Source organism: Chlamydotis macqueenii, chromosome 25, assembly GCF_036417535.1.
Source record: "Chlamydotis macqueenii isolate bChlMac1 chromosome 25, bChlMac1.mat, whole genome shotgun sequence".
NCBI classification, from domain to species: Eukaryota; Metazoa; Chordata; class Aves; order Otidiformes; family Otididae; genus Chlamydotis; species Chlamydotis macqueenii.
In genome coordinates this window covers 4,390,868-4,413,214 of record NC_141580.1, presented here as the reverse complement: position 1 = coordinate 4,413,214, position 22,347 = coordinate 4,390,868, and the positions used below count along the sequence as shown (strand labels likewise).

Below are 22,347 nucleotides of genomic sequence, written 5' to 3'. Positions count from 1 at the left end.
CCGGCCGGCGCCACGAACACGCTCCACGCTGGTGCTTTAGAAAAGAGACTTTATTAACTGCGCTGCTCGCCGGGACGCAGCCGCGGCAGCGGACGGGCGCTCGTCCGGGCTCCCGCCGCCCCGGCCCCACCGCTCGGTGGGGAACGAACATTCCTGCGTGAAAGCGGCCCTGCGTGGGGAGGCGACCCGCGGGGAACCGCCGATGGGGCTGCCCCGGGAGCCGTGCCCGGTGTCCCCGAGAGGGGAGGCTGAGCCCCGGGGGCCGCCGGTGCTCCCCGCACTCCCCCCCCCCCCCCCCGCCCCGCCCCGCACCTTCTCCTCCCGGGGCCGCGCCGCGGGCGGGCTGGGTGCGGTAGGCGAGAAGGAGAATAATTCTGAGAGGAAAAAGCGCGTTTATATATCGGGTTACGTTATCAGCTGCTGCCCGGGCGGGGGGGCAAAGCGGGGGAGGCCTGAGCCCGGCGAGCAGGTGCGGTGAGCGCAGCCAGGCCGGGGCCGCCCGCCGGGCTCAGCCTCCCCGCCCGGGGACACCGGGCACGGCCCCCGCGGCAGGCCCACGCTGCAGGGCCGGGTCGGGGCACGGCCCCGGCTGCTGCCTACGCGGGAGCCGGCAGCGTCGGCAGCCCCGGGCCGAGGCAGCGCGGGGCCCTCCGGCTGCGGGGTGCTACCCCAGCGCTGCCGGGCTGCAGCGGACAGGGAGCCAAGCTGCGGAAAGCGGGAAACGGGCAGGAAAGCGCAGGACGTGGGTGCGAGCCCGAGCCGTGCCGGGACCCCTGGAGGAAGGAGATGCTCAGAAAGACTCAAGGTCCGCTGCTGGACCGGTGTCAAGGCCGCTCTCACATAGTCAAGGGCCTCACGTGGCATCAGCGCATCCCGTATCCCGCCTGGAAACGAGCTGCAGCCGGTGGCGGCTGCTGCGACACCGCCGCCCACGCGTCCCCTCTCCCCAGGCAGCGAGCGCGTACCCCGCTGCCTGCTGCCGCCACCCCTGCGGGTGTGGAGGGACCAGACCCAGCACCCCACCTCCGCAGTGCTCCCCGCCTCGGAGAGGACGTGCCCGCGGCCACTGGGCCTCCGGCAGCCGGTTTCGAAACGGGGGCAGGGGAGCGTGCGGCCACGACTGGCCCACGCTGCTCGTGCCACGGCGCCGGGGCTGTCGCAGCGACGGCCCCGGTGCAGCGAGGAGGAGCAGCAGGCCCCGGCTGTGCGATGCCACGCGGGCACCCGCGGCAGTCCCAGCTGCAGGGCGGCTTTCTGGCGAAGCCGTCCTGGGCACCGCCAACGTAATCCCACCCTCGGGAGGGCAGAGAGGAGCAGACCCGCCTGCCTGCCGGCCGCGTGGCTGGCTCAGCTTCGGCCGTACTCTGCCCATCAACGGGACTCGCTCAGCTCTTCCCTCCCGCATGCCGGGGCGCATCACGGCTCCTCCGCTCCCCCAGCTCGGGTGCCGGGAGTCTTCCTGCCTGCGGGGCGGCCGCGCAGCCTGGCGCAGGGAGGTGGCGTGGGCTGGTGGGCTGCTTGGCAGGAAGCTTTCTTGACACCAGGTCTTTGCTTACGGAGGACACTTGAGCCTTCCAGGTGTACAGCCGTTATCTTGGTTTTAGCACTCTCCAGCTGGGCTAGGTCCCCGTCACTCAACGCTCGTCTTCAGGTCTGGTGCTAGAAGGCGCTCGCGCAGCCTGCGGCAGGAATGGTCTCCAAGGGTGATTTGACAGTGTAAGAAAAACAGTTCCTGTGTTCCTAACGTTTCTGTGTGCTAAAACTAAAATATAAAAGACACCTTGTCCTAGCAGGCAGGGGATTGGCGTCGGCTCTGCAGGGTAGTAAAGATGCATCGTGTACACTTCCCCTGGGGCACCAGGGCAGAGAGAGATCTCGAAATGTGAATGATTACGTGTTCAGCCGTCGTCCACAACCCTTCCGTGCCGCAGCCTGTCCTACTCGCTGTCGCTCTTGTCCACCAGCACTGCGTCGGACTCCTCCGTGATCTCCAGCAGCGTGTGCATCTCGGGGCTCTCCGCACGCAGCAGATCCGAGTTTTCTCCCTCCTCTCCACCAACCTCCACCAGCTCCGTGCCTTTCACTTCCACCTCGCCCTCTCTTATTTTCTTGACATGGAAAGTGAAGGGTGGGACTTTGTAGACGGCTGTCTTGGACCTGGCATAGATGGTGTGGTCGGGGGTGAAAGACTTCCTCAGCTTGTCCCGAGAGGTCTTCATCTTCTCTCTCCTTTCGTTAGTCACAATCTTGGTGCCCAGTTTGTTCATCCTCTTCTCCAGGTTGTGGCGGGTCTTCTCCAAGTTGTGGCGGGTCTTCTCCAGGTTTTCCTTGGTCTTTAGCTTAGTCTTCTCCATCTTCTCCTTTGAGAATGCCTTCTTAAAGTCATCCACTCTTTTCATGCCGCTCCTTTTGATGCGCTCTGCCCGCGACTCTTCGATAATCTCTTCAATCTCCACCTCTTCGTCTGAGGAGAGCTGGACGTGGTCCTCCTCTGCATGGTCCTCGCCCGCAGGCACCTCCTCGCCCTCGCCTTCCTTCTCTAGCTTTTCACCCTCCTTCAGAGACTTGCTGATGCTCAGTTTAGACGGGAGCTTCACTTCATCCTGCAAGACACAGAGCGGAGCCAGTGAGACACACACGCACCCAGCCTCTCCAGCCGCGGCAGCCAGCCCCCCCTGGCCAGCAGTGCCGCAGAGCAGAAGCACAGCTAGGACTCACGGCTGAACGTCAGGCGACGTCGGGCTTGGGCTCATCCTCTCCTGATAAATGACTATAAAGAGGATCTGCTCTCCCCGCAGCAGCTTAAGGCTCTGCGGTGTTTAAGCTCAGGTAAAGTACCTCTGCGTGCTCTGGGCTGGTTCCAAAGCCCTCCGTGACAGCAGCAGGGCAGGAACGGGCAGGCCAGCACTGAAACGGGAGCCTTTTCCCTTCCTCCTGTGCCCCTGTCACAGTCTTGTCCCCTCCAGGTTCATCTTCATCCCAGAACCCGCTCATCGCGCAACCCCGCTCCTGGCTGCAGGAAAGCCCCTGCCCGCATCCCGCCTGGGAGGAGTGCGGGGAGCCCGCCCGTGTGACGCGGTACCCCTTTGCTCCCCAGCGCCTGCCCAGAGCCCGTCCCATGGTGTTTCAGCTTCTTCCCACAGCTGGTCTTCTCTTGGTAAGACCACCAGTCACCTCAGCTCTCTGGCCCAGCCACGGTCTGGCCCACGGCAGCTCCGGGCACAGCGCAGCGCGGGGCTGCAGATGGCAGCACAGTCCGGAGCCGGGAGTCCGGCCACGCCGCCCGGCACGCACACGCTGTCCTGGCCAACCCCGCTCTGCGCTCAGACTTTCCCAAGGCCTGCAGGATCCAGATGTAGGGTTGGGACATCTCTTGGGATCAGTAGGCTGCCCTGTTTTTCCCATTTCTCCGCTGGAGGATAAGTTAGGGAATTTGTCCGAGCCCACATCTGAAGACGGCAGGGACAGCGGCCCTGACTCGCACAGCCAGGTCTGCAAGGTTACGCTGTCTCCCCTCGGGATAGGAGCCGAATTCATTCAGCTTCTCCGCTCTCGTGGGTCAGCCAAGTTTTTGATCCCAGTGGCAGAGGACAAGCATGTGCCCGGGATAGGGGCACAGGTCTGGAGTGGGATTGGTTTTCATCTGAGCAGCACATAGCGTGCGTCCCTGCTGCAATGAATCACCTCTCTGTTCCCAGGACAGGCTGGAAATAGCCCATCACTGTACGAAGCGTCACAGCTGCAGGGCTGCAGCCCACGGCTCCGAAATTTATTGCCCGAGTGGTTTTAATCGACAGAGCTGGGCAGGGGAGGCGTGGAGCTGCCGAGTCGAGCGCTGTCAGAAAGCCTGCAGCGGCCAAAAGGCGTCGTGTGGAACGGGCGTGCAGAAAGCGGAGCTGCTGGGCTGAGGTTTGGAGAAAAGCCTGGGCAGCAGGATGGCTGGGTGCCATTCCCAGCCCCGGGGCAGACCAGAGCTGAACAGGGCATCCCAGTCCAACACTGGCAGGAGCAGGGCCCAGGGAAATCACGGGGCAGACCCCAAGGTAGCCAGGCCTGAGCACTTGAGGCGTGTGGCAAATGCCAGCAGCGACTCGCCTTCCCCTGGCTCACGCATGCCAGGAGCGGAGCTGCCCCGCATCCTGCGACGGTGAATTTGCCACGGCGTCTCCCACGCAAGGCTGCACGCTCCACATGTCGCGCTTACGTGGCAGCAGCCCCTGCGCCAACGCAGCCGCGAGCTAACAAGCTACGCAGATGTCAACAGCCAGGCCACTGGTGATGGCCCAACCGCCAAAGCAGCCGCTGAGGCCCGGCCCTGAAGAACCGCGCTGACTCCAGCCCTGCTTCCGCGCAGGTTTGCACTGCCACGGCAGAGGACGTCCCAGTCCCTTGCGCAGTGCCGGAAGGGACGGCGTCTTCGCGCACCCACGCCCTAAGCGCTCTCCCAGCACCGCACTGACGTGCCGAGCCCCTGGACGGAGGCGGGACAGCAGACACGGGCGCTGGCCGCAGCTCTTCCTTCCCTTCCACCACTTGAGAACCGACATAAGCTTCTTGAATACACGACCCCAGCGCAGCTTCACCTGGGTGACATTCCAACGCTTTTAGCTGCTTCCTCGTTCCTCCCCAGGTGCTGTTCCGTGGGCAAGCTGAAGTTCTGGAAACACGAGGACATCTGGGGAAAACTTAGTAAACAACGACAAGACAGCTCCGTGGAGCCGTGGGCTCAGTAAAGGCAACACGGGCTGCAGCGTCCGTGGTCCGGTCTGCCAGAGCAGGGCTTTCGTTCTGGGTTTCATTCAAAGCAGAGAGCTGTGCTGGGCAAAGCTCTTCACCCTTCAGAGCACAGCTCAGGTCCCAGATACTTTCTGGAGATTAAGGTGAAGTGGTCAACAGATGTTTTCTTCATCTGATTAGCCACTTCAGGAGAAAACAATACACGTGCTCTCCAGAGGGTCAAGTCAGCCCAGAACAAATCCACAGCACTGGGCAGGCAGGGATCCTGTTCTCCACAACAACACCTGCTGCAGCAATCCCAGAGACTCCCGGGGACCCTGCCCTGCAGAGCCGAGAACATCAGGAACTCCATCCACTTCCTTCCCTCCGAGTCAACACAATGAGCCAGAACAAAGGCATCCCCCTCTCGCTTGGCACGACTGTCACTGGAAACGGGCCATATCCTGCAAACTCAGATACTTATCAGCCCCTGGTTAGCTCCAGAATGTATGTGTGCAGGATGAAACCACCTCAAAAACTCCATGTCTGCCACATAAACAACCACCTTTCCTCGTGTTACACCAGCAAAGCCATCTTCTGTCTGAATTTTCTGAGGTGGCTGAATGGGCCGCATGAGCAACACGCCCACCCGACCTCGGCAGCGTCCTGCAAGACTTTCCTCGCAACGGTGAAGACGTGGCCAGCAGCCGCTCCCGGTACACGAGACACCCCTGTCAGGGTGACGGTGCGGCTCTAATCCCTGCCACTTCACCCTGAGAACAGCAACTGCCCGGCTCTTTGATCCTGACCCCCGCAGCCTGCGCGCTGTGGTTTACAGACCCACGCTTGTGCCGTCCCGTGCACCGTCCCCGCAGGCAGCCCCCTCGCCCCAGCCCAGCGGCGCCCACGGACTTGCGGCTCTCCCCGGACCTCGTTCAGGAGGCACCCTCACTGCTCAGGCACAGAGGGAGCACAGCTATTCCCATAAGGAAGGATGCCTACAATCCCAGCCTTTCCCCTCGGGATTGTTTCCAAGAGCTTTTCTCCAGCTGCGCTTGGGAAACCCTTCGCAACCTTCATCCAGCCCCTTTCCCGCAGGGTCAGGGCGACGGGGCAGCGTGCCCACTGCGGGGCTGCCAGGCCAACCGAGGGGCCCCAGACAGAGCATCTCTCTTTCCTATGCCTGGTGCAATTCCGGCATTTTTTCCCCCTGACTCTTCTTCAATCTGTTCCCTTATCCAAGCCCCAGAGAGCCAGCTGGAGGGCAGCTGGTGGCTTTTCAGCACTGTGTGCCGTGGGTCACTTTCCGGACTCGAAGCCCACCTGCACCTAGGGAGCATTCCCACTGGTTTAGCGGGCCCCGGCCTTTGCACCGGACAGCTGGTGCGAGGAAAACCACCAGCTCTGGCACGTCTTCATGAGGAAGGTACACTGCTGCTGAGCATCCCTCGCGTGTAGCTCCGCACCTGCAGCCAGGCACTGCCCAAATGCCACCAAGGGTCCCCTCCTCCCTGCTTGAAAGGTGTTTCTCCTGCGAAGAAGGGGAGCTGCCCGCTTTGGGCAGAACGTGCCCGCAGACACAGCCGCATCTGCCTGCGGTGGGGGACAATGGGACCTCACTGGAATAATCAAGAACTATCCCGAGTCTACGGGTGGCTGCTACACAGATCCCTGCTCTGGGCAAGGCACTATGATCTGCGCGCTTTATTTCACTCATGACTCATCCAGATGAGCCACATTTTTAACACCAGGCATTCCAACTACTCTATTTTTACTGGGAAAACACTGACCCTTGAAGTGGGCGAGTCCAAAATCCCGGGTCCTGGCATTCCTGCCTGTTGGGGTGTTCAAACCCTGGCTCCCAATCAGCACACGCAAAGCAGTTCTGTTCTCTGAGATAGCTCGAATCCAGCTGGCACAAAGACAGCTGGACCTCTCCGAAGATTTTTAGACCAGCAGAAGGAAAATCTTGCTGCTTTGTGCACACAGCAGAACAGGCGGTGCCTGCGTGTGCGCGCGGACTGAGCTTGCTGCCGTCTGACGCGCTTCACAGAACGGTTCAGCTCCCGTTCAACTTCTAAGTTTCTTTTACCCATTTGCAATGTGCCACCCCCCAGCCCATTTCTGACACCTCGAGCCGTGCTGTCCCTTCGGCACAGTCCTCCCCCGGGAAGCCGTTTACTTCGGGAAGCTCCCCGCCGTTGGCAGAGCCGATGGGACTGGCAACCCATCTGTTTGCGGGTGCCCGGAGGGGCCCCCGGCGCCCGTACCCAGCGTTGAAGGCAGCTGGCTGCCAGCTGACGGGGTGCTGGGCTGCGCTGTGCTTCTCCGACTTCAAACAATTGAAAGCCGCTGGATCTGCGGGGCAGAGCGGGCTCTGCCTTGCTCACCAAGCGGGCTTTTCATCGGACGTTGTTTTCAAGCCCGAGTTCCCTTGCAGTGAGTCACGCAGGCCGCCCCGTATGGTCATGTACACACCGTCCGGTTGCTACAACACATGTAAACACTTCCCCTCTCATATAAAAGGCCAATGAGACACAAAGCTGAGCTGCACTCCCAGCCTAGCAGAGCTCTTCAAGCACTGCAGGACCACCGTCAAGTCTGGGGAGCGTTCCCAAAACGCGAGAAGGGCTCCTGGATTGCTCTTGGAGAGGCTCTTACTGTCACCGTGTGAAAACAGTCCCAGAACTCCCAGCCACTCTGGTCTCCAGTTTGAAGGTTTAATGGAGGATTTTTCACAGGCACACGCTAATCACATCTGTAATTCATTTCGTTCGGTTATTTTTACACAATTGCAGCAGCACAAACAGTTGAGTTTGCTTGACATGCAGCCACTCAACATGACCAGCAGAACATGACATGCAGAACATGACCAGCTCACATCCCTGGGCTCTGCTACGGCGAAAAAGGGCTGCACCCGGCTGCTGCTGGGTGTGCTGGAGCTCACCGCACCTCCCGCACCACGCCAGCCCTTCCTCTGCCCACCCAGGGCAGATCTGCCCAGCTCCGGCCTGAGGGGAGGCTGAGGGAGGATTAAAAGCATCTGGGCAGAAGACAGCCTTCCAGGTCAGACCGAGCTCTGTCAGAGAAGAAAAAGTTCTGCACTCCCTTTGCCATGATAACTGTTTTGCTCTACCAGTCCTCAGAGGATGCTTTTCTGTGCTGACCTTCCGTCAGTGTCAGGGGAAGGAGGATTCAGTTACTCCTCCGTAACAGCAGCACACCTGATAAGCGCCCACAGCCTAGCAGAGCTCAGGGAGGTAACGCCCTGCGCAGAAAAGAGGAGGGCTGTGCTTTCTTCTGCAGTGCCTTGTTGGAACGGACTTTTTCTGTGGAAATTATAATTGCTATCAGACTCTTGCTATATCACAAAAACCCTGCCTTTTCTAAAAATCTTGACACTCTCCTTGAAAAGGAGAAGTTCTCCCTGGCAGCTTCGCTCAGAGACCCTGATTCCCAGGCTGAGTTCACCTTCGTATTTTCTCCAGTAGCCACACAATAAGAGGAAGGCTAACAGGGCACTGTGCTGTTACCAGGGGCCCCCGTGGCATGAGATAAGCGTTAGATAAACAGCAGTTAAGTCACCACCAGCTCCAGCCTGTGCGCAGAAGCCGAGCTCCTACCGAACAGCGCTGGGGGGCTGCCACCGAACAGAAATGGGTGCCTACCCGAGACAGCCGTAGTTTTCTATGGCACCGTTCGTGCTCTCCGCCTGTCTTTTCTCTATTTAAAACAACAACTTCAAACGATTTTGCAAACTCTTATAAGCTAAACCCTATACGAAGCCTGAGGAGGTAGGTGTTATCAGGGCTGTATTTCAGAGGGAGAAACCAAGGCTCAGAAAGGATTTGCCCTGTCACAACAGCCGCCAGCAGAGCCAACTGCTCCCGGCTGCTAGCCCCTCATGGAAGCCAGACAGCAATTCCTCCCAGAAGGCAGAGGCAGCGCACGACAAGTCCCACAACGCCTGAGAGAAAATCGCAGCTCCTCACCAGCCGTTATAAGCAGGGCAGCAGCATGCAACAAGCAGCAAGCAGATTAGGCAACGAGCGGAGGCATTTCTGCCAGCTGAAAGATCAGCCTCGCGGGTCGCAAGGCTTGCGGCAGCCGCAAGCAGGCAGAGAGGCAACGGCTCTGGAATCAGCAGCTTTCAGAGTTTCGGAAGAGGTTCAAAGCGATCTTCAGGGAGTGCTCCTGCTCAGGCCCTAAACTGCTGCCTCCTCGCATGTCTTCTGCTGATTTGGGCTGTGGCACTTTCCGCAGCACGGGCAGGGGGAACCGATCCTGGAGACGGCTCAGAGGGCGGTCCCCGGCGAAGAGTCAAAGCGCACCCTCTGGATCTTCTCGGGCTAAGACGAGGAAAACTGCGTTTCAATGGCCAGCGGAAAGGAAGCACAATGGAAAAACTTACCTGTCCCTGCTGGAAATCTGATCAGGAACATCGCCAACAAAGTAATCCGGATTAGCGTGAGAACAGGCAGAGAGAAAAGGCACAGGGATATGTTTTAGTAAAGGGAGAAGCCAGGCAGCAAAATTTGACAGAAAAGACAGTCAGCAAAGATTTATTAGAAGGGAGAATGTCCTTCTTTAATTTACGGCAGGCCCTAGGAGACACAGAATCCCTTCTATGGCTTCAGGCACGTTTACACTGAGCAGTGCCATAGGGCCAGATTCTGCTCTCTTTTCACATCACAGAGTGATTTGGGGAGATATCTCCGATTTCTGTCACATAGCTGAAAGCAGTTTGCTTTCAGTGTAAGATTATGAAAAGATAGTGATTTAAAAACCCTATGTTCATTAATTCAAATACGCAAGGTGGAGAGATCGAAACAGCCGGGTGTGACTCCAGAACTGCACCTGCTGGTTTTGTCAGGGACCGTACCCTAAACCAACGCTGGCCAATACCCAGTGACAGAGCAAACACGCTCACTGCAAAATCAAAACCTCTCTCTTCTGCTAAATGCACCCTGAGGACAGAGGGAGGCTAGTCAGCATCCCCAGCAGCAGCTGGCACATAAAATTAACCTTCCATATGCAACAGGCATGGCCTTGACTCTTACGTTCCAAAGGGCGGACAGATTTTAACTCCAACAGTATCAAGAGGTCCATAAAAAGAGAAGCCTCGAGTCCTTAGAGAGGAGACTACTGAATCCTGCAGTAAGAAGTCACCAAAGAATACTGCTGAGACAAAGGAAAATATCTCAAATATGAGGGGGAAAAGCAAAATAGGTTGAGATCAGGTAAATGTTAAAGGGATAAGCTAGTTCATTCCCAAGTAGTATCTCCCTGACTAGCAGAAGTCCTTCTATTCTCTGTAATTTTGTGTATTGTGCAATCTTCTTGGCACTTTTTCTATCGGGCGCGTTTAGTTACTCTCTGTCCTGGAAGCTATGTCCTAAAAGGCTGTATCTTCTCCATTAGCTGATGAGAATGAGCAGCGTCGTACGGGCACCAGAGCCAGTTCAAACCTGATGGTGAAGGGGAAGGGAGGAACGGCGTGGGGAGAGGAGGAGGCTGTGTTTGGAAAAGTGCTTGTGCCTAACAGTGAGTCAGAAGAAAGGCAGGGCTGGGGGAAACAGAGAAGTAAATAGATTGCAGAGTGAAAAGGCGTTGGGTTTTTTTTTTTTTCCCTCTGACAGCAGAAAAAAAAAGTTCTGATGCTATTATCAGTTGGCTTGTACAACTGGCTTTACTCTCAGAACTGCTCCTCCCGGATAAACCTGTCTGAACTGATTAATAACTCCAGGGCTATTTCTGAACAGCAAACCAGCAAAGATGGAGTTTGCATTACAGATAGATCTGTGCTGATACTGACATTCGCATCCACATACAGCTACAGACTAAACATCCCGAGACTTTTTATTCTAAATATTTGATTTTTCCTCACTGACACCGAGCATCTCTGTTTCTGGTCTTTGTCTCATCTTGCAGCTGGACAGTGGACCCACAATTCTTCAGGGACTTCGTAAGCTGGAAAAGATCATGCAGAATCAAGAGGACAACATTATCCCAAACAGGATAAAACAGGGCTAAGCGTGCTGCTGAAGAGCTGAGGAGCCACTGCCGTGCTTTACGTGGGTCACAGATGCATCCCAGTACCTCAGAGCATGGAGACTGCAGAGTTCTGCGCTCATTACTCAGACAGGGACAGCCCGGCACAAACGACGTGCCTCGTCTGGAGCTGGGACGGGGCGACCGTGCGCGGTGAGTCACCCGCAGCACGCTCCGCGCCTGCCTGGTGAGCAATGCTGAAGGGCGCAGAGGGACGCGTGCCAACTGCGGAGCGTTCGCATTGATATGAAATGGGGGACGTGGAGGCAATAGGCAGGAGTTCCACTTCTCTTCCACTTCTCTCACCCTCCTCCAGTGCCTACAACTCTAAGCAGCTTTTACCATCTACCAGTCAAATTCCTACTGGAGAGTAATGGGACGGTGTCTTTGCAGGGAGAGGCACGGTCTAAGCACTGACTCGCTTCTCGAATTCTCTGGTTTCTAATGCCAGACCTACAAACTCTGTTACCTTCGGCCTTGGAGAGTATTTCCCGCTGTGTGTCCATGATTGGTTCACTTATTTTCGCTATTACGTAACTGTAATGCTGACAGGATTTCAGCAAACAGTCCTGCCACCAACTGCTTATGAATAATACCTGCGCAATGAAACATTAATGCAGTTTATTCCAGGCTGCAACAGAGAAATCCATGCTCCAGAGCTGTCTCTTGGTAAAAAGACTGATAATCTGCACTAAGAACAATCCTGGGAATGAGAGCTGTTAAAATCCTGATTTTTTTTTAAGTCTCAGTCTCCTGTGAATTATTACCTTGAGACTCTTACAATTCAGTAATGTGCAGAGAATACAGAGGATTCACTGAATTCAGTGCGGCAGCCCGAAGGAATTGAGTTGGGCGCTATTTCTCTCCTTCCCCTGGGATGGCATTGGCATTTTCTCACCTCTAATTTTGCTACTTCTGTGACCAAAAGCAGGACAACAGAAGGGAAGACACAGCAGCTTTCTGGGTTAAGATCTTGGTATTCCAGCAACAAAGACAAAGGATCAGAGATAAACAATATTAACTCTTAATTAATGAGTATTGGTTTGTACGGTTCAGATTTTCTTGTGTGTTTTTCAACAAAGGCTTCATGATTAATTCTCTTTCATATTTCATTTAAGAACAGAATAAAATAAAGTTAAAACAAATCCAGCACCAGAGGAATATCCTGTCCCCGTTGATCACACCAGAACTGTCACTGGGTGAGGTGTTTCTTGGGACTTGGCACGTTGCTGATGCACGAAACCACCAGTGGGGAGCTCACCTTTTATTTTAAAGTATTATCAGAAAATAAATACAGAAACCGCTGGCTGCTGCAGTGCAACCAGTGGGAAAAACCGATGCTACAGACAGTGCTGCTCTGGATCCAGAGAGGGACCCAAGTTCAAGCACAGCGCGTTGCCAAGCACACGGAGCCAACCGATCTCGGAGGAAAAGCATAACGTGTGTCCCTACTGCCCCAGTACTATAATTCAAATTTTATTTGAAATTTCTATTTATTCTTTAACACTTGTAGTTGGGCAAACTCCACCAAATTCAAGGTACGTAACCCGCGCAGCCTGCTCTTTGGGACTGCAGATCACGCTGGCTCTCGTGAAGTCTCTGCTGTCGTTAGACTCATAAGGTTTTTGTTTCAGAATGATTAATTTGAAACGAAATCATAGCTCGGGGCAGCTAACATACTGTTGAGGAGGTGGAGAAAGGCTGCAGCCCAGGGGCAGCGGGTGTGGCGGCTGCCATACGTGGGTTTGTACGCCCTGTGCTCCCTGCCCTGTGCTTGCCATCAGACCCCTAGCTCATGTTCTGTTCCACACTCTCTTCTGAGGAGCACAGACCTAAAAATGAGGCGGTTCAGGTCTGGCCCCCGAATCTGTCATGTTAACACGTGGGTCTGAAACTCATCCCTCCTCCCCACGATCGAGAATCTTGTTGCTCTTGTCCGTATAAGGCCCACTCACGGCACAAAAGCCAAGCTGTGCTATTTTTATATCCTCGTCCAGCCCTACCTACCCTACGCATCGTACCGCCGACATTCATGTTCTGCCCTGCTCTCGTAACCGCCCAGCCCTTCCCAAAGAAACTCCGTGTCTCGTGAGGCACTGAGTGGCCGCTGGAGTCACCTGAAGAAAACAGTTGCCCCACGGGAGCCCCCCAGTCTGACAGCGTGGGGAGCAGCCCATCCGCTCGCCATCGACAAAGGCTGCTCTCTCTCAAACAAACAACGCTGCACATCACGAGGCAGACTTCCCTCGAGCTCGGCGCCCACGCCAGCCTCAAAATAAAGGACCAGCACCACTTTAGGAATCCAGTACTCAATATGTGCGCTGCATGCTGCAAGCATTCGGATGTCTGGCTGTAAGAAAATCAAACCTTTGACATTTGCAAGAATATGTTTCATTGCTGAAAAATGTTTGGAGTAAAAATGCTATGCCTACATAAGCGCTGACTCGTGCCGTTCTCCAGCCGAACGCGGCACGGTCTGGTTTTAGAGCAGTCGCTTTTTGCACGGGACATCCACTACTGCATCGCGAACTGCAGCGACCAGCCCCAGATTCTCGTCTCTTAAACCCGGGAGGTGTGGGATGCAGTCACTTCAGTTTGTTTTTATTAGCAACCACTCTAACCAAATTTGTTGGTGTCCTAATTTCTCTGAAAGACAGGAGCCCAGGACAGACGGCACAAAGGAAGCACTGAGGAGCTCTGTTCCCATGAGCTGCTAAGTGCACGTAGTCATTTGACATCAGGCTTTTTAGGAAGGCAAGTCCTGTTTACGGTAAGAGCACCGAACTTCTGTTGACACAGTAGCTTGTCAAAAGTCTGTCACCTTCACTTTTGCTAGGCTTGCTTTCAACGTAAAAAAGATGTGGTAATTTGGAGGGGAGGTGATTTTTCTGAATTTTATTCTCAAGAATTGATCTAATTCCCTAGGTTAAGTTGGTACAAAAACCCTTCCCTCGGTAGAAATCAGAGCAGCTCCTGGCAAAGTCAGGTAAAAGTGTATTTGAGAGAGTGAGCAAATGAGAAACTTTCTCCCCCAAAGTCTGAAGCTATGCAGGCAGATGTGCTTCAGCCTCATCTCTACAGGTCAAGCCTTCCCTGAACAAAACTCGATTTTCATTTCCTCCTAATCTAACAGCTAGCAAAATACAACTCGCGCGTGTCGTTTGACCTCTTCTCCCAAGTTGCCTAAAGGTCTTACTTGCACTCCTGAAATAGTCCCTCCGTAACTGCTGAGACTCAGGACTCAATGCTGAGAGAATAATCAAACATCTACAACCGGTAAAGAGTGATTTATCTTACCTCCTTTGATTCCTTCATACCACGGAATCACGCAATATTAAATCCCTGTAGAGCATGACTACTGTTCTACTCAGCTATCCTGCCTGAAAATAGCCACCCCTGGTTTTATGTAATATTTTATGTCTCTTAAGATGAGTTTATCTCTTTTTCTCCAAAACAAAAGGCTAATAAATCTTTGCGTTTTTAGCCACAGCAACTGAAAATGCAATTGCACAGGAAAGTTAATCACAGCTTTTCAAAGGCAGCTTTGTCTGAGTTAGAAAGTATAATAATATTGCTCACCATCACAGAACTCATTATATTATCAAGAAAGCATCTCACACAAATTTTGATAGCTGGTGGGACTTGAGAAGTGAAACACTGAATTAGAAAAGAGTTCTTTTCCTTTATTTTTTTTTTAAATGATAGGCACAGTTAGGAAAACACGGTGAATTTTCCTCATTTAAACTCCCAGGGCAGAGCCCATCATATAGTTTTGGTTTTATAGACTCTTGATCTATTTTTTTTTAATTTCATTATTATTAATACTGAAACAAAGAAGCATTTTAGTAAATGGCTAATCCAGGGGGAATCAACAAGACTTCTTGCAACAAATAGCACCGTTCAGGATCAGTAAAGCAGGTGAACACCATCCTCGATTCGATAAATGCCTTTACACACAAAAATATCATTCTTTTCGTATAGGCTTTTATTAGTTAAATGTGACAGCATTATATGTTTTGCATAATCCCAGACAAAGTACCACTCTTGTCACCGATGTGCCTAGAATTCCCTTCTGTGATAAAATACTCATACGAGTAAATCAGCACACAGAGCTGTAACCTGATGTTTTCGCAAATCTGCTGTGCAATTCCCACAGCCAGCCTGTGTTAGGGATTTCTGAGGAATGACATCTCCATTGTTGCAGTAAGACACAAACTCATGTCTAACTTCTTCAGAATGAAAGATCTCCACAAATGAGAGAATTCTATACATGACAGATTATTTTTCCTTACACCAAGCCAGGTTTCTGTACCATTAAGGTTATACGACGATGTTTTTACGGAGTGAAATCTACGGAGTAATGCAACTATGAAGCAACTCTGTTTTCTATATGAGAAAGAATAATTAACGTAGATTGATATAATTTAGAAACGTTATCTGTTGACCAAAAATCTATGTTTCCATTGTATGCAGGAAAGTGCAGTTACGCTGTTGCAGAGGACTGCAAAAATATACCCCATTCTTCCAGGGGATTCTCCATGGTCCGTGTCCGGCCACCAAATTCCCATTGTATGGGTCTGTCTTTGCCACAGTAATGACAAAGTACTATGGATAAAAATATTTTTACCCAACAATTTTATTTGTTGCCTATTTATTTCTAGTATTCAAACATCAAAAGCCTGTCATCGATTTTGTTTTTCAGTTTAAGCACCAAATTAACAGATAATCAAGAGCTTCTCCTCAAAAAAGACTTTTTTTTTGCCTTGGCAGTGCCCACCACAAGCCTGCATGCCTGCGGCCACACCTTCGATCTCCTCAGAACTGGATCGTACCCTTCCTGGCAAGATCTTCTCAGGGTTTCTGCAAAGTGTGAGGATTTCTATGAGGGCGCAAAAGGCTTCGTGTCACAGGAAGAAAACCTGGAGAATTTCTCACTTGTGCTCTGGGGCCTCACAGTCAAATCGCACGAAATTCCATGCTGGAAAATTCTTCTGAATTACAACTGGTTCGTATTTTTTTCCTAAATATCTTCATGATTCACAAAATCCCTGCTGTAGTCGCCTGCCAACTGATTTGCACAGAGGCTGTTCTGTCCTCATTACATCAGCAAGAGTATTCCCCCTGGTTTCCTTCAGAAGCAGGATTGCTTTTTCATATTCAAGGAGAAACTCTTCTCAATATTCGTAAGCAACAGCAAACCGAAATGAACAGCTCACAAAACGACAATCTGCCAATGTTTAGGATGCTTCCAAAGGACCCAGAAGCTTGCCATCCTCCCCCAAAAGCCTGATACAAACAGCTTGTAATATAAATATATATATATAAAACTGGTTAGGTTGTATGATCTGAGTAGGCTCGAGTATTTCAGCCTTTCAGGCACGATAAAATGACAGATGCTTAAGCTCTGAATCAGAGAGTTACACAGGCCCCGTACTTGTTAGATTCCTGAGCCTATTATGATCAGCTCTCCCTTCAAACCCTGTAGTAGGAAGCATTTTCCCTTTTTTTTCCCTGCTTTTCGTCTCTCTCTTCCTGTGATCAGCACTAGATGCTTCTCTATTTGTCCCTGACGTTGTCTATTATTAACCCAGAGGCTTCTAACGGAATTACTAACTATTTCACTCACTTTTCTTCCATGGCCCAATGTAAGAGCTTGCTCTGACAAGAAAGACTAACTCCAGACAGGAAAACTGACAGAAACACCTTCCTCTCCTTCTCCTTGTTCATTATTAAAGGAAAAATCCAACACTTAGCACAGGGGTTGAACACCAAGCAAACCAAAGCTGTTATTGAAACCAGACAACTGGAAGATTCAAGACTTGCAGGCTGCAGAAAAAAGCAGGTGAAAATCTGTCCAAGCACAACGGCAAAGGCAAACCCGAGCACTAATGAACTCAAAAAGATGTTCTGCATTTTCTCTAGTGCCGCTGTCTGTCCCAGTCAGCGAGATTAACCTCGATGCTGGGGTTACTGACTCTTGTTGTTACCAGATGCATGTCACAAATCTGAAATATTATCGCTCTCCACGTAGCAATACACACGTTGCCTCTCCGTAGAAAAGACGTTTCCAGACAGATTTACAATACCCCTTTCCAGAACCCAGTGCATTCTTGTTCTTTTTTTAGCTAAGCGGTAAAATAAGGTTATTTTGATACTTCTGGTCCGTTGCAATGAGTGCTTAGGGCCATTCTCACTGTCTCCGTTAAAACTCCTGTTAAACGTAGCAACTCTATCAAACCTTTTCTTAGGACATACAGACAATGTTAAATCATGAATGAGAGGTACTTCAGACCCGCCTCAGTTTAGACCGCCAGAAACTCAGGGGAGTTTGGGGGAGGCATGGACCGACCATGCAGCGTGACAGAACCCTTAGCAAAGAAAACATCCACTAACAGGACGTAAGGGAGTCATGAAACAGCTCCTTACCTGGTAGATCATGACTTTGAAGTTTCTGCGTTTCAGGAGCTCCGCTTCGTTGGCCTCTAGCTTCTTTATCTGCCCAGCTTGCTTCTCCAGGTTCTGCCGAACGGTTTTCACATTGACGCTCACCTTGCGCACTTTTTCCAGCATCTTGTTGACGGTGTTGCTGGTGGTGGTGTGTGCCTTCGTCAGCTTGGTTAATTCTCCTTGGATGCTGGTCACTGCGCTATCCATCTCTTGCTGTCTCTCCTCCAGCTGTGTTTGGGTCAGCTGGATCTGATCCACTGCTCCAATGATCTTGTCCAGAAGGGTCAGCACCATCACACCATTGATCTGGTCTGATTTGATGGGTTCGTCAGGCACCGGCTCCTCAGACGCCTCGGAAGCAGTTGGTGGTTCGATAATTTGCAAAGTAGTATCCTCCATGATCGCTCGGGAGTCCTGGCTAGCAGAGCCCGGAGAAGCTGTCACTACAGGGAGAGAGAGGAGGGAAAACTAAACCCGAGCCTCAGCTAAACTCTGCGCTGGGAGACACGCCAGAAATGGAGAGCGCAGTGTGTGGATGTCTGTGCTGAAATTCAAATGGCACAGCTCCGCAAAGCCGTCCAGTGAAACTGCCCTGCAAAATTTTCCAGGCTTGCAGGTCATTGGCTGACTCCACCTCAGCTATATAAAAGGAGCCCGCTGCCAAATGCCTGACGACCCACCCTTTCTGAAATGATTAAAATAGTTGGAGGGGAGGCGATGGCTTTGCATGCAAACACAGGCACAGCTCAGTGAGGAATGCAAAGCTCTGAAACTACAACCGCCTCTGCTTTACCGTATGTCTAAAGGCACTCTAAGTAACGAGAGGAAAAAACAAAAACCTTGAGCAAATGGCTCGGGAAGCTGCTGGAAAGAAAGCAACCCCATCTGGGCACAGCTGTGTACATGAAAGGAAGGCTGGTTTAAACAACTGCACACGTTAAAGTTCAGCTGGAAAAGTCAGATCTTTTTCCAACAGTAAGCTTTTTTTTTTCCCCCCAGGACTATGAGAGTCTGATTTTCAATACTTTAAAGAAAGGTTTCAGCACATAACTTCTAGGTCATAAAAATGCACGCTTCCGTGGCTGTGAACGTACACAACGGGCGTACGCATGATATATACAGCACGCAGCACGTCTCCGTGCAGATTTAACAGAGAAAGGAGAAGTATAATTCACCCCTGAAGTAAAGCAGCTGGCCATTTCACCTAGAAGCAGCTATCTCAGCTCTGCAGTCCTCTACCCACCCACAAATGGACTCGCTAGACTTTTAAATGTGGGACATGCAAAAACGTGCTTGTAAGCAGTGCCCAAATACATTGTGTTACATAAGGCTTTACTAGTAAAAAAAAAAAAAGAAAGTAATAATTGTTTCAGAACTTAATAAAGTACACATTGCTTTAGAAAGCATGAGGAAGAAATAATCCTTATTTTGCTATTTTTTAACCTCGGTATCGACACAAAGCAATTCATAGAGCCTTATAGAGCGTTGGCAGAAGTTGATGCCACCCGGAGCCACCATCAGCTGACTGCCTTAGAAGATGCTTGGGAGGTGCAACAGCCCAGCAGGACCAAGCATGGGAATGTGAAGAAGGAAAATTCAGATCTTGAGAGTGACCCCGAGCGAGACCCTCTCCACTGTCACTGGTGTTGGCTCAGCCAAAGGAAATCAAGCTCCCACGGACAGAACCGCTGTGAAATCCCTGCCGGCTTGGGCGGCAGAAAGCCCTTCCAGGCTCAGCTGAAGGGCTGTGGGCAGGCTGGGAAGGCTGCAGTTTCCCTCTTGTCCCGTAGCCTTGACAACAAGCAATTCGTACTCAGCACATCCTGCGTCCTGCCAGGGTCGAGCCCGCCCTTGCAATTTGCCACAGGCTGGCAAATAACGAATGCCCTGGAGCGCTGGGATCCTGCAGGCTCCCAGCCTGCCTCAAGACAGTGCTGGAAGAAATAATTCCAAGCGTACAAGGTGGGAAATCCACGAGGCACACGCAGATGCACGGGATCATTGTTTCACGATGAATGCTCACGACAGTCAGCACTTTCCGCGCCCCTGTATTCTCCAGCATGTGACAGCTCGCTTTTTACTGCTGTTGTGCCCACACTGCACCATTGATCTAGATCTGGTTTCACTGTGCATCAGTAAATCGTGCTGCGCGGCTTCCACAATAGGTATTATGTCATGTATTAAAAATAGGTTGCTTTCTATACCCTGTTTTTTCCTGGAGGGACCCTTTTCCTGAGGATTTATTTCCAGTGTTTGCTGCTGATGAGTCAGTTCCATGAAAAAAAATCCTCACTGCAGCCAGACAGCGTTGAGGCTCTGCAGTTGTTTCTCACTGGGGATATCTGCAGTGAATTTTCACACAAAGGACAGGATCCAAGACCAGTGCTCTCTTTCTAGCTCTGCCACCTATTCCATGTGTTAATTCAACGCAATCTCTGTGCTCTTGTTTCCCCATTTGGGAATAATTTTTTAAAAAATCAGCCTGAGTAGGTCTGTCGAGGTAGAATGAGATAAAACAAGAGAACAGGAATTGATTTTTTTTTTCCTTGATGCTCGGTAGAAGAGATGAAGTGCCACACTCAGCGCTTGCTGTGCACGCGGCAGTCACACCCTAAGCTAAACTGCCATGAGTAATTTTCTATGTCAGGACTAACTCCACTCCAGCCACGTTCTGCCGCGCAGACGTACCCAGAAAAGCCAATAGGTGGCAAACTGCAGCCTCCCCTTCGGAGCCTTCGCACGGACAGGAGGACAGGACAGTGAAATCCATCCCAGTCTCTTCCAGCGTGAACAATTTCTTGCTGCTTTTGTTGCACAGTAGATGTAGTAGGGTCTTTGGCTCTTCCATGCTTGCACTGTGCCGTAGATCCTGCTGATCATTCCAGTATCCCGGCGATTTTATAGCATCACTACTGAATTTGTTATATAGACATGGAACAGAGGGGCCGAACAAAAACTAGGGTCTTTCAGCTTCACAGGAAAACTCTGCCAGGTGTATGCAGGACAACAAAGGAACGCAATCTGCTTCCACACCAGTCCGTGGAAGTTCCTGTGACTACAGAAACCGGCTCAGCTCACTAACTTCTGAAATAGCAAGGTACAGCTGCTCAGGGCCGGTCAGAAGAAGGAACGGCCTTGGCTTGCAGTGGACAGACTCTCTCTTAAATTTCACCAAGCGTGGGTGACATGATTTGTCCCCTCACCTGGAGCTGAAGTACAGCAGAAACGAACTGGACAGAGAATAAGAAAGAAAATCATCCTCTCCGTTTTCCAAAACCTGGGGATAAGTACAGGGGGAGGAAATGTGCAGTACGCATGCAACTTTCTGTGCTGTTCGATGCGTTGCACAGATGAGGAGAATTCAGTTTTACAGGCCACCGCCAGCGCAATGCACTTCCCAGGCACCAAACTTATTTCACGACAAATTAAGATACATGTTGTTTAACCTTCTAACCTGCTGACTTTTTCCCAAGCGATTTAAGAGATGTCAAATACCTGAATAACAGCAAAATCTGCGTGTTAGTCGTAGCCCTACTACTGCCATTTCCCTTATGCAGCACCGCTGGCCTCACTACCACGGCCTGAGCCCCCTGGCGCAGGGGTGTCGTTCGCCAGGACTGCAGCCCACCACGCCGACCCGTACCGCGTCGTTATTTCCTGACGTATCTGCAGGAGGTCTTTTGTCTCGCAGGAGATCTTAGGAGCAGTATTGGGATTTGTCCTGAGCTGGAGCAGCACCTACACCCCCACCGGTGCCCCTCTGCTCCAGCGTTACAGATAAGCACACAGCGGTAACCAGGATCCACTCCAAAGGAGGCAACGCCTGCGCAGACCCCGAAGGGACATCTGTGCACAATTAGGGGCTTCCAAAACAAAGACAACCGTGTGAAAAGGGGCCTGTGGTTAAATCATATCGTTGCTATTGCAAAAGCTCCTCTTGTAATCATATCAAGATCAACCATTTACTCAAAGACACAGTCAGCAAGTAGAATCATAGAATCTCAAATGGCTTGGGTTGGGGACCTTCAAAGCCCATCCAGTCCAACCAGGAGCAGGGACATCTCCAACCGGATCAGGGTGCTCAGAGCCCCGGCCAACCTGGCCTGGAACGTTTCCAGGGATGGGGCATCCACCGCCTCTCTGGGGAACCTGGGCCACTGTTGTACCACCCTCAGCATAAACAATTTTTTCCTAATATCTGATCTGACTCTACCTCCCTCTATTTTGAAACCATCACCCCTCATCCTGTCCCACCAGGCCCTGCTGACCAGTCTCTCCCCACCTTCCCTGCAGCCCCCTTTGGGCACTGGGAGCCGCTCTCAGGTCTCCCCGGAGCCTCCTCTTCTCCAGGCTGAACAGCCCCAGCTCTCCCAGCCTGGCCTCACAGCAGAGCTGCTCCAGCCCTCTCAGCATCTGCGTGGCCTCCTCTGGACCTCAGAAGCACCTGGAAGTCTAGCGTATTTTAACTCAAATATCTGTGATTTTTGCCTTCCTTCCCACTGAACCATGTTTCCATTAACAGTCCAGTGCAGAAAACCCCCGACAGGCAGGGAGGTTTCTTGTATTTAACTGGATTTCTGCGACGTGAACTGCCGCACCCCTGGCTCAGCCTTCGGGCTGCTGGAGGGAATCGCCTCCGTGTCCGCGTGCTTGTAGCACCCTCGGATTTAACTCCGAAGAGCCAGTTTTGGCTCTTCCATTTCCCGTAACTCCACTGACTTCGACAAGGGAACGTTCCCTGCGGAGCGGGGAGGCGGCGAGGCGGAGGCGCGCGAGGTGCCGGGTACCGGGCTGGGCCCAGCCGCCCGGTGCAGGCCCCGTGCTGCAGGAAGGCGACCGGGCAGGCGCGGGCCGGGCAGGCGGCTCCGGGGGCGGCTCCCGCGCAGCCCCAGGCCCCGGGGGCCGCCCCCTCCAGCCCCGAGGCCCCGGGCTCCCCAGGACCGTACCTGTGGCCGCCGCCGCTCCCCGCGGCCGCCTCACGCAGACGAGGGGCCGGGCCCTCGCGCCTCGGCCACGCCACCAGTGACGTCACTGCCTGCGTCACAGCGGACCGGTGGCGTCACCGGCCCCTGCGGAGGAGCCGTCACGGCGCGGGCCCGGCGATAGGGGCGGTCCCATCCCTCCCCGTCGCCG

General features: G+C 52.7%; 1 protein-coding gene across 1 annotated transcript; it reads right to left on the bottom strand.

Annotated features, from left to right (window-relative positions):
- Nucleotides 1-636: 636 nt before the first annotated feature.
- CAVIN1 (caveolae associated protein 1) lies at nucleotides 637-22,320 on the bottom strand. The gene is made up of 3 exons (XM_086766522.1): nucleotides 22,161-22,320; nucleotides 17,194-17,657; nucleotides 637-2,603 (listed from the first exon to the last, which is right to left on the bottom strand). Exons 2-3 carry the CDS (start codon nucleotides 17,611-17,613, stop codon nucleotides 1,938-1,940), a joined length of 1,086 nt encoding a protein of 361 aa, XP_086622648.1. The 5' UTR covers nucleotides 17,614-17,657; nucleotides 22,161-22,320; the 3' UTR covers nucleotides 637-1,937.
- Between the last annotated feature and the right edge of the window lie 27 nt (nucleotides 22,321-22,347).

What these genes read in the sequence shown, in the direction of transcription:
- CAVIN1 (XM_086766522.1), bottom strand. Translation starts at nt 17,613, where the DNA reads ATGGAGGATACTACTTTGCAAATTATCGAACCACCAACTGCTTCCGAG. An exon ending in TCAAAGTCATGATCTACCAG is followed by an intron (nt 2,604 to 17,193) that starts GTAAGGAGCTGT and finishes TGTGTCTTGCAG; the next exon opens with GATGAAGTGAAGCTCCCGTC.